The sequence below is a fragment of the Borostomias antarcticus genome, assembly GCF_949987555.1.
Source record: "Borostomias antarcticus genome assembly, chromosome: 6".
Taxonomy (NCBI): Eukaryota; Metazoa; Chordata; class Actinopteri; order Stomiiformes; family Stomiidae; genus Borostomias; species Borostomias antarcticus.
In genome coordinates, this window is record NC_140239.1 from 25,026,821 (window position 1) to 25,037,842 (window position 11,022).

General features: G+C 41.2%; 1 protein-coding gene across 2 annotated transcripts in view; it reads left to right on the top strand.

Annotated features, from left to right (window-relative positions):
* The first annotated feature begins 8,977 nt into the window (after positions 1-8,977).
* Positions 8,978-11,022, top strand: part of ufl1 (UFM1-specific ligase 1) — a 7,666-nt gene continuing 5,621 nt past the window's right edge. For both annotated transcript variants that reach the window (XM_084439313.1, XM_084439314.1), the window contains exons 1-7: positions 8,978-9,202; positions 9,484-9,629; positions 9,739-9,767; positions 9,890-9,987; positions 10,131-10,245; positions 10,427-10,557; positions 10,915-10,973. In XM_084439313.1, coding sequence (XP_084295439.1) covers positions 9,126-9,202; positions 9,484-9,629; positions 9,739-9,767; positions 9,890-9,987; positions 10,131-10,245; positions 10,427-10,557; positions 10,915-10,973 — 655 coding nt within the window. In that variant the 5' untranslated portion in view covers positions 8,978-9,125. The remainder of the gene's footprint in view (positions 9,203-9,483; positions 9,630-9,738; positions 9,768-9,889; positions 9,988-10,130; positions 10,246-10,426; positions 10,558-10,914; positions 10,974-11,022) is intronic.

Below are 11,022 nucleotides of genomic sequence, written 5' to 3' on the forward strand. Positions count from 1 at the left end.
TCCAGGATTTTGCTGAAACTTCTGAGAGGTCCTGTTCCCAATAAATTGCCTTTAGACATCGGACTGTGTCTAAGGTTTTATGTATTAAAAGACAATGTTTGGACAGGCGTGAAATAAAAGTTGTGCTGCGGCTTACTCTGAACTGCACAACCAATGGAAGAAAACCCACCAATCTGACAGCTTGCCATAAACAGCAGGGGAACAATAGATTGTTTGGTGTGCCATAGCCAACTTTTGACGACTGTCAAAAGACTATGTAGCCTATACGACTACTCTAGCATTTAAAGCCCAGTTCACATACAAGATTCGCAACGATACTGGTTGCAATTTGCAAAGACCTGCAACAGTAACCCAAAACTGTGCTTTGCAACTATACACACCAAAGCAGAGACCGTTTACCATTTCCATACCAACGGCTCTTGTCACTCAACCTATTTCCTTATCCAGCAACCCGTTATTATTATATTTTGTCCACATTTGTTTAATCTATTCCGCGATCGTCTGCCTTTTCTGTTCTAAAATCAATGTACAGTAGTCTCTCGTTAACGTGAACTAGCCGTTACTGGTTACTAATGGCGCGTTCTAGATAGGATTTTGAGCCCGTAAGTTACGACTTTAACTCACGACTCACAATTTCATAGCGTTCCAGTCAAACTGTCCGAGTGTGTGGAATTCTGGATAAATGTAAACAAGCCAATATAGCAAAAGCTTGAGATTTGGCACACTGTCAGAGCTGGCAAGCTAAACATTGTATGCCTAATTTTGCTATGCTAAGAAATCGTACGTTACATAATTTTATTTATTGACATGATCGACTTTTCGCCGTTTGCATGGTCAAGTTCAGGTTTACCTTAAAGTTAGCTAGCTAGCGCTAGCTAGCACTAGCTATCGCTTGTCAACATATTTGGGCATCATTACATACACATAGCAGATTGTAGTGCATAATCGTTTGTATTATTTTGATTACAACGTACAAATTTACTTTACGTTGCCCTAAAGTTATCTTTGTCGCCGTACCCATGTGGGCTGCCATCTTGTTTAGAGGGCTGTGTGACGTCAGAGAGCACAACTGGGAGTACATCGATCTGGTACGAGTTCACGGGTGGGAAGTTATGGGTTTGACTGCAATTCCAGTGCATTTTCTCGTGTAGAAGGTTGGAAAAACACGGGTTACGGGTTGCCTGGAACGCGCCATAACTAACCGGTAGCCTACTAGCCCTTGCGTGAACCCAGAGAGCCTGACACATTGTTGTGTACACGCTCGCGCCAGAAACGTCCCTTGTGTGGCAATAAATATACATTATACGCAATTTGGAGTGCTGCCTATTTATTTTCCTGTTTCTGAGTATTTTCCATTATAGGAGCACCCATTGCATGCTAGACTTACATACTAATAGTGAGTTGAGCGCGTCCCTCCTTTTTTCACGCTCGCGCCAGCACATGGGCACAAATTGTTCAGTCGCTGATTGGTTAGAAAATCGTAACAATGGCCCTGACACTATGGTACGTTCTAAAACATGTTGCTTGCAATTGGACAAGTCGAATCTCCTGAGACTCAATCAGCTGGCTTCAGCCGACCTGCGACGGGGTAATTCACACCGCTGCAATTTTCCTCTGCAACATTCTAAAATGGTTTTGTCGCGTTGCGAATCTTGTATGTGAATTGGGCTTCAGACTCACCATGTTCAATCTTCAAAAAACAAGGTATATAGCAACAAGAAAATAAGGATATTGTCAAATAAATAATGTGTTACAGTACCTTAATTGAAACCAGTGGTTTTTATAATGTAGCCTAAATAAACTTTCATTTTGAGCCTGAATCCTCTTGACCTGAATTCTCTTGACTGACAAGAGCGAGACCTTTCCATACTATGTGTCTACTCCCGTCCTCACGTCCAAAAGAGAAGTCTTTTGGCAGATTGGTGGCAGGCGGCCTTCAGAGCGCGTTGGTTGCAGTCCTGTTGGGGTATCCAGGGCTTAGGGCAGTCAGGCTTCAGGACTACATGGTGGAGACAGGTGACCTCCATGTTCTGGAAAAGCTTCATGGCAAGGCAAGGCAAGGCAAGTTTATTTGTATAGCACATTTCAGCCACAGGGCAATTCAAGGTGCTTTACATGAGAGGAGTAAAAGTTACAGTGCAGTATACAGATAAACATAACTCCTCTTAGAAAGCAGTGGCCAAATGACAAGTCTTCAGGCTTGTTTTAAAAGAACCAAGAATTGCAGCAGACCTGCAGTTTTCTGGAAGTTTGTTCCAGATATGTGGGGCATAAAAACTGAACGCTGCTTCTCCATGTTTTGTTTTAACTCATGACCAGCACAACGCCGCTGGACACAACACCATCTGAAGTCTGTCTTACAATGTGTGTGTGTGTGTGGGGGGGGGTCTTACTGACCATCTACACAGCTCCACAATGCACATCCCCGCTACCGAAAGCCTCCCACCAGAAGATAACAGCTGGGCAAAATGTAAATGACTGAATCGATTCCGCACCGGTGTGGGCCGTTACAGGGAATCACTATGCAGATGGGGCTATTTACATGGTTCAACAACATGTGACTATGGCACAAAACCCCAGACTATGGAGCACCTCCTTCAATGTCCTCTGCTCAATGGACCCTTGTACATTATAACACCAAGGCCCAAGTTATTCACCACTGGATGGATGCTGTATAATTGAAAATAGCTGCTTTATATATGGACATGAAAAGAAGAGGACCTTCATGCTCTTCGGGTTATTATGACCACCATAATACAGGCGAGGTATGGGAAGGTCACTCTTTCCACCGACACATTTCCTGCTGTGCGATTGGATCTGTGCAGATCACAGGTGAGCGTCACTATGCATCCTGTCAGACTGGGCTCCAGAGCTCTCTGAACACCGGCAGTCCCCTGAGGGTTTGAGGGCTTTGTCAGGGGTGATACCTGGGTCCATGGGGCTTCTCTTCCTGTCAGCCAGTGGAAAGATAAGCAGCAGCTCAAGGTCTCTGCAGTGGGTAATACAATCCCTGTGTGAAGTCACAGAGCACTTCTACGGCCTGGCAGATAGGTAGCTCACCCAGGGAAAGAACTTGATAGATTGATGAATAAATAACTGATATATGTCTAGCCCAACTGGACATGTTGACATTGCTTAAATAAATAATAATAAATAAAAGAGTCTGCTACAGTATAGTTGACTGTAGTGCTATGGCTTAAAGGAGTAGTAAAGGGGAAATCATGTTTAGCCCCGTTTTAAGGTTACTTATGATCATATGCAATGGTTCAGATCAAAAAGTTGAGAAAACTAGCACTTTTGAGAAAGTCTGAAGAGAAAGAACAATTTTCCAGGAAGTAAGAAATTATATACTTTGATATAAGATTCCAACAAAAGTAGAATTTTGTATTCTTTGTGGCATACATCGTTGAATAGGTGAACACTATGACCAATTATGTGAACCATGGGAACTGAATATTCAAAGACAACAAAAAGAACATGATAACATGGTAATTTAGACAGGCAGAATTGCTGCTTACAATTGTAAAACGCTTTGAGTGCCGCTAAGGTGGAAAAGCGCTATATATAAGTGCAGTCCATTTACCATTTACTTACAATAGCCTACTTTTCAGTCCTTTTCGTTATACTTGTTAGAGTATAATTAGCTAATGACTATAGAGTGCCTAAGTGGAAGCAGGAAATGCACATGGAACCTTATATCGAAAAAAGAAAAAGTAGACTATTTAACACATAATCTTTTATCTCTGTTAATTTGCAAGTTAGCTATTAGCTAGCTGACGTTAGCCTACTTTTACGCACCAAAACCTTGTAGAGACGGTCCCACACTCAACATGGCCAGTCTTGTAGTGATTTTCACCTTAATACTTTTCCGCTTGTTCTGGAATAACCAATTGCTTTACAGTTTTATGACAAACTGCGACTTTCTTGACTTGCAAAATTCAGTTTTAAATGGACAAATAGCCTATCATGTGTGTGTGGTCATCATGGCATAATTCAAACGGGATCAATAAACTATTTGTTTTTCGTCATTGACTAGCTACAGTAGCATAGGCCCAATCTAAAACCAGCCACTATCCCCTCGCCCTACCCACACTCCCCCTCTGTTTGCACGTACATGCCAAGCATCGCCATGTTAAGGGCCGTCTCATACCAATTAGCGCAGAAAAGTGCAAACTCCCAATAGCAGGAGCAGGAAGTAGCCTATAAATAAAGTTCCATCTTCCTACACGGTCAATTATTTTAGATCGGCTATAGCATTCAAACTTTTGTTTTCTTCACACTGATTTCACTGCCTCAAATAAAATCAGAGAATGGGGTGCCAAAAGATAAAACCTAAGAACATGACTTTATACCTTGTTTGACTTGTAGCAAACTCATAAAAGCCTGTGTTCATAACTGACATAAAATAAACCAAAACAGGCCTAGGTCTACGTCAAATGTACATCATATATTCCATTATTTACAGGGACAATGGAACAGACAAAGCAGCTGAGTAGGCTGCGACATACAAATGCAAGCCTATTCACAAACCAGGCCAGGTCAAACCTGGCTTATGGCTTATGGACACATCAGTTCCAATGCTTCCAATGCTAATCCAGCACAATAAGAGCGGGATAGCCAGTTAGCTCATGAGCTCACAACAACTAGCAGCAGCTTCCATCACATTAATAGTAGCGGTCAGTGGCTAAAGCAGTTACACTAATGATTCCTATAACTTTAGCTATTTTGCTGTAATTGATTCAACTTCTGTTTCTGGACAAAAGTCATCACCTGTTGTTTTGCACTTCTCTTTAGGTGGTGAAGTAAATAGTTAAGTGTTAATAGGCCTGCTTTTACTATATATTTATGATCTTGATATTATATTGATATGAACATATGAAAGTACAGTTAAGTATTGGCCCTTAGAATGCACATCCAATGTAAAATATTCATCTCATTCCCCTTCTTAAACTAATTTCTGCTTGTTTGTTTTTATTTTTTTAGGGTGGTCATCCACTGTAAAATATTCATCCCATTCCGGTTATATTTTTTGTACTTGTTTTGTGTTTGCATTTAGATGGAAGGAAGACACCTGTTTTAGTTCTTACATTATAGGCTACTTAATTACATAGCATTTCACTTCACATTATACATGATTCTGTGTATTCTTTTTGTATTTTGCTATTCTGTATATATTTAAACACTATTATTGTACTTACATTTTCATAAGCGACTTAAATAAATGTTCCCTTCAATTATTGCTCTTTATTGCTACAGTGTAACAAATACACTGCTGGAATTTAGGCAAGGGATAAAAAGGTTGGAGTGAAAGGATGAACATGTGGAGGTTTGGGGTATAGTCCCATAAAGTCATTCCACCAGGGCTTTGAACCCCTGTCTCCCAGGTGGGAGTCCAATGCTTTCACCGCTACTTGTGCAGTGGAGATCAGTGGGTTGATTGTGGTGTTTTTCTTCCAGCCCCTAGTGTGGGTTGGGGTTAGAATAAGGGTTGGGGTTGGAACAGGATCTGACCTATAAGGCAAGAGGTAATGGTCGGAGTGAAAGGATGAATATGTGGAAGTTTGGGGTATAGTCCCATAAAATCATCCCCACCAGGGCCTTGAATCCTGATGTCCCGCATCAGAGTTCATTGCTTACACCGCTACTCTACTTGTGCAGTGGAGATCAGCAGGCTGATTTTGGTATCCTTCTCCCAGTCCCTAGTGTGGGTTGGGGTTAGAATAAGGGTTGGGGTTGGGACAAGATATGACCTATAAGGCAAAGGGTAAAGGTTGGAGTGAAAGGATGAACATGTGGAGGTTTGGGGCTTTCACCGTTACTCTACTTGTGCAGTAGAGATCAGTGGGCTGATTTTGGTGTCCTTCTTTATTTTGGTGTGCTGGAACTACTGCTTCTTGTGGTGCCAACAGAAAAATGCAGGTCAACATTCAACGGAGGGAGGCAGGGAGGGAGGGAGTGATCACCCGACAAACGCTATACTAGGTGTGCTGGCTTACAGCCACCCACAAAAAGGAATGCGGCCAAAGAGGCATGTTATTGTTATTTATTGACTAAATCAAGTTATTGATTTAGCCTATTTGTCTCAATATGGACAGTGCACAATATAGTATAGAGTTCATTTGCAAAAACACATCTCCATTTGGCTTTTTGATAATTTTTCATTATATATTTATGTATTCAATTATATTGACTTGTATTTTTATTATATCCTAAATCCTAAACATTTTTTTCCATAAATCACCTAAACATGCCATGGTGACGGCTGCTTCCCTATTGCGGTCGGTTGAAGTGAGGAGCCGGCCCACATTTGGCTGACCATTTACATACCCTCCCCCTCAATTGAGAGTGCCCTCCACAGCTGCGAGTGAAAGGTAATTTGGAGGGAAAGTCGGTGGTGGAGTGGGAGTGTGTAGGGGCTGGTTTGGGCATTGGGCCATACTGAATTTTTTTCAGAAATAAGGTCCCATGAGACAGCACTTCCTGCTTCCGCTTAGGCACTCTATATGAGGATCATGCTCTGGCAGAAACAATTGTTCTGCACTCAGTGATCCAAAGGCAAGTTTTCTATAATCATCAATGTTTATCTATAAATTGTGCAAATCTGCTCATTTGTCAGTTAGTGATGTAGTACAGTATAACTGGTACTCTTCACAGGCAGCAAAGTGAATGCAAAAATAGAGTCAACAGACATTCACGACAAGCTGATGAGATGTGTTTGAGAACAGATCTGAGTTGAGCAATAAAGACATGCGCACTGTAATAATGCTTCAGGTTTTACACAATAAAACAGACTAATGGAAACATCTTACTGCAACTTTACATTAACCGAGTGCCGATGTTCGTGACCCCAATTCCTCCACACAATAATGAGTGCTGTTTCTCTGTGGGAGGATTTTACCACAATAAATGGTTGTTTGTCCTGAATAACTTATCTACCTCTTTCATTCCACCACCTGCAATCAGTGCAGTTGAATAAGAACAGCCACTCACTTCCTCCTCAAAAAAGCAGAGGAGGTTCAACACAATGGTGTATAAAATGCTATAGGGTAGTGAGAGTCGGATCTCCAGTGGCTCCACTGTAAAGCTCTGTAGTGGGTAATTCTGCAGTTCCTGTTTGAACAAACAAGTGTATTAATCTGGACATCAGTGTTCCATATTCTCCCCCAACTGAAAAATTAGCTAGGATCTCAGTATAAGTCTTGGAACACACAACTATTAGCTTCTGAGGTTGGGTTCAACTTTGAAAGTGTTACAAATACTTTGAGAATTATAGAAATGCTTTAGAGATGGCAAAATACATTCCTCTTAACAAGCATCACCTGCTTGTTCAACTTAATCTCCAAAGCAATATATCGAGGACTATTATTACTGACAATATTTCAAGCTCAATGTTTGACGTAATAGAAATGGACTGTTTGCAGAGACGCAAGACGAAAGTGTTACTCATGCACCTCAACTTGATTACATTTTAAAGAGGGAGTCTCATAATCTCTAAATTGCTGAGGAAATGTGACCTGTTTTTTTTTAAAAGGGAAGCTTGAGATACACGACGAAAGAGAAAATTGCTTTGATGTTCAGAATTAGATTGGTGAACTTGTCCCTCCTTCAAGGGGAATGCAGATTATCAAGCTTGTGTCTTGTTTATTAAATATTCAATGTCACAGTTTTAAAAGTGCAAATGTATCTGATCCCTGCAATTGAATTCTGAGATCTTGACAAACTTTTAACTTAAAACACAAAACCTTGGGAGAATGCTTCATCTTTCCTTCCGTCCTTTTCATCATATGATGGTTTATGCTACAAGTAGTCTGACATTCATCATCTCATTACAGTTCACAGATATTAACTGCAGATGCATTGCTTGCTTTATGTTTAAATAGTTAGCCTACTGTACATCAAAACGAGTTATATACTGCTACAGTACACTAGGCAAAGGTGTAATCATAAGTTTTGTCTTCTCACCTAACTATCGTCAATTTCATTAACTAGGTGCCCACTAGGTGCCTGTGTATAGTAGGTCAAATACATGTGTGACTATTTTTGGAATTCCATTAAATTTGACCTTTAAGGCAGAGAAAATGTAATAACTAACCTTTAATGAGAAACAATCATACTGTCTGCACTAGATGGAATATAATGCCCCTGCTGAAATATGTTAATTTTTCTACATTGATCTAAGCTTGTTACCATTTTTCCTGAACTTAAGATAGTCTGGGTTGTGAGAAATGGCCTCCAAGTAGAGAGATGGAACCTGCCTATGGCTGCCTATGGAAATTACTCTCTACTTGTTTCTGGGCACCAGTAGAGTTCATTCAAAGGTTGAATATGAAAAGTGTCCAAGTGAGAATTACATGTTTCTAGCTGAGTTGCAGTCTGTACTGGGCACAGCATGGCACTATGGTTCATGAGAGAGAGAGGGGGGGGGGGGGAGAGAGAGAGAGAGAAGAGAGAGAGAGAGAGAGAGAGAGAGAGAGAGAGAGAGAGAGAGAGAGAGAGAGAGAGGAGAGAGAGAGAAGTCAACATTTAGATTAATGTATTTTTGCTTTCGCAACATGTTTTGTTATCAAACTTCATGTCAATAACACGTGACTTTACTTGAGCTGAGAGAGAGGAAGGGATGGAGGGAGAGAGAGAGAGAGAGAGAGAGAGAGAGAGAGAATTTTCAATTAATTGTCTGTAGCTTAAAGGCTTACCTTTTTACCTTTTCTTTGAAATCCTCTAAATTGACAAGTCAGGCTCATCTCTAATTTAAGCACAGAATACACTAGGATTGAAATACAGTGTCTTTATTCAGATGCCGTCACTCATACTACCATCTTCAGACCGCACTGGAGAGAGCCTGTTTGTTGTATCCCTGTCCTTTACTGCTCTCTAGTGTCTGTTCATGTCAACAACACCTAAAGTAAGATTCCTAGTGAACCTTGTCACTTGCCGTACTACGCTGCATTTGTGTTGACGTGTGGCTAGTCAGAGTGGCTAGTGCTAGCTCGCTAGACTTGTAGCTAACTATTGTAGCTATCGTTTGTTTGGTTGAGCATCAAACGCTACTGAAGTTATCTAAAGCTACCTTGGCATTTGACGAAGTATTGTTTTATAAACACACGTAGCTAGCTAGTGAGCTAACAATGGCAGAGGCTTGGGAAGAAATCAGACGACTGGCTGCAGATTTCCAGAGAGCCCAGTTTGCAGATACTGTGCAGAGGTTGGTGACGTTAGCTAGCTCCCCATTACACAGCCGTTTTCTTATACACTAGATTGCTATTCAGAGTCAATATTGTAGTTAATGGCCGTTATATGAGCTAGCTAACGCACGCATCGAGACAATCTACGTTAACTAGCCAAGGGCTAGAATAACGTTACGTAATGATTAACTACTCTAAACAGCTGCTAACTTTACTGTAGCTGGGTCTGGCCAGTCCAGTTGATACCTTTCGTGTACCTTTCAGTGTAGAATGAGTATTTTCTTGATGTCGTCTTCCGCAGGTTGTCAGAGAGGAACTGCATTGAAATTATTGCAAAGCTGGTTGAAGGAAAGCAGTTGGATGTGGTGCACACACTTGATGGAAAAGAGTACATCACCCCAGCTCAGATCAGTAGGGAGATTCGTGATGAGCTCTATATCCATGGAGGTCAGTAACACATACTACTCCCTATTATAATCATTTGGCACACAGATTCGCACAATTGTCACTTTGAACCATCAGGCTGACTTTTCACATATTTTTCTTCCCACATCAGGCCGTGTCAACATTGTGGACCTACAGAAGGTGTGCTGGTTGATACTAAATGTGTCATTTGAAATGGTTTTGGTTTGGGGTTTATTTGAAATCAGTAACCTACATAAGTATTACACTACGTAATAGCATATTTTATTTGTGATTGTTTACAGATCATTAATGTTGATTGGGTCCATGTTGAGAGCAGAGCAAGTGACATAGCACGATCAGACAGAGGTGTTCAACTCGTGCTGGGGCAGCTCGTTGATGAGTAAGTACCACGGAATGTTAAAAGTCTCTTAATGTGATTTCCTCTCAGCTTTCCAAAAGCAATGCATAACTGGCGACAGGGCACTAAATTGGCCCGCTGTGTTATTGTCTTCCTAAGATGATTTGGTCTCTGCTTGCCTCTAGGATCTACCTGGACCGCTTGGCAGAGGAGGTGAATGATAAACTGCAGCAGGCTGGGCTGATAACGATTGCAGAACTATGTAAAAACTACGACCTCCCTGGGGATTTCCTGACTGAGGTGAGTCAGGACTTGTTGCCACATCTGTCTTTATGCATTCCGCTTGGATGCTTTGTTTTATGTAAGTTATCAGGCCCATTGCACAAAATAGGCATACGCCATATGTATCCTGGAATGTTGCAATGTCTCTCTGTTTGTTGATAGTCTGACTATATGTCTGTTCTGGCCCGGTGTTTCCTAGGAGCTGTCCAAGCGTCTAGGGAAGATGGTTCAAGGCGAGATGGACCAGTATAACAGGGGGGTGATATTCACCCCAGCCTTTGTGTCGCGCCACAAAGCTCGCATACGTGGACTGTTCAGCGCAGTTACAAGGTACCTGTCAAGTCTCTTAGGGTGCCTTATCTTCACCCATGCATTTATATCAAACATAAAAACACATTTCAACTCTTCACTTTCAAGGAATAAACATAATTATGATGTAGACCTACCTGATCCGAATTATGTTTATTCCTTGAAAGTGTAGAGTTTAAATGTTTTTTTATGTTTGTTTTTATTCCTTGTAATGTTGTTTTTCGTCTGAAACTGTTTTTATGCTGCTGCCTGTCTTGGCCTCTCCCTTGCAAAAGAGATTTTTAATCTCAATGGGATTTTACCTGGTTAAATAAAAGTTCAATAAAAAAAATGATCTCCTGCACCCTAACCTAACGCTTAATTCCTATGGTCCTGCAGGCCAACACCAGTCAGTAGCATGATCGGAGCATTCGGTTTCCAGGAACACCTTCTCTACTGTAAGTAATCCTAGTCGGGGCCTAGTCTCTACTGTAAGTAATCCTAGTC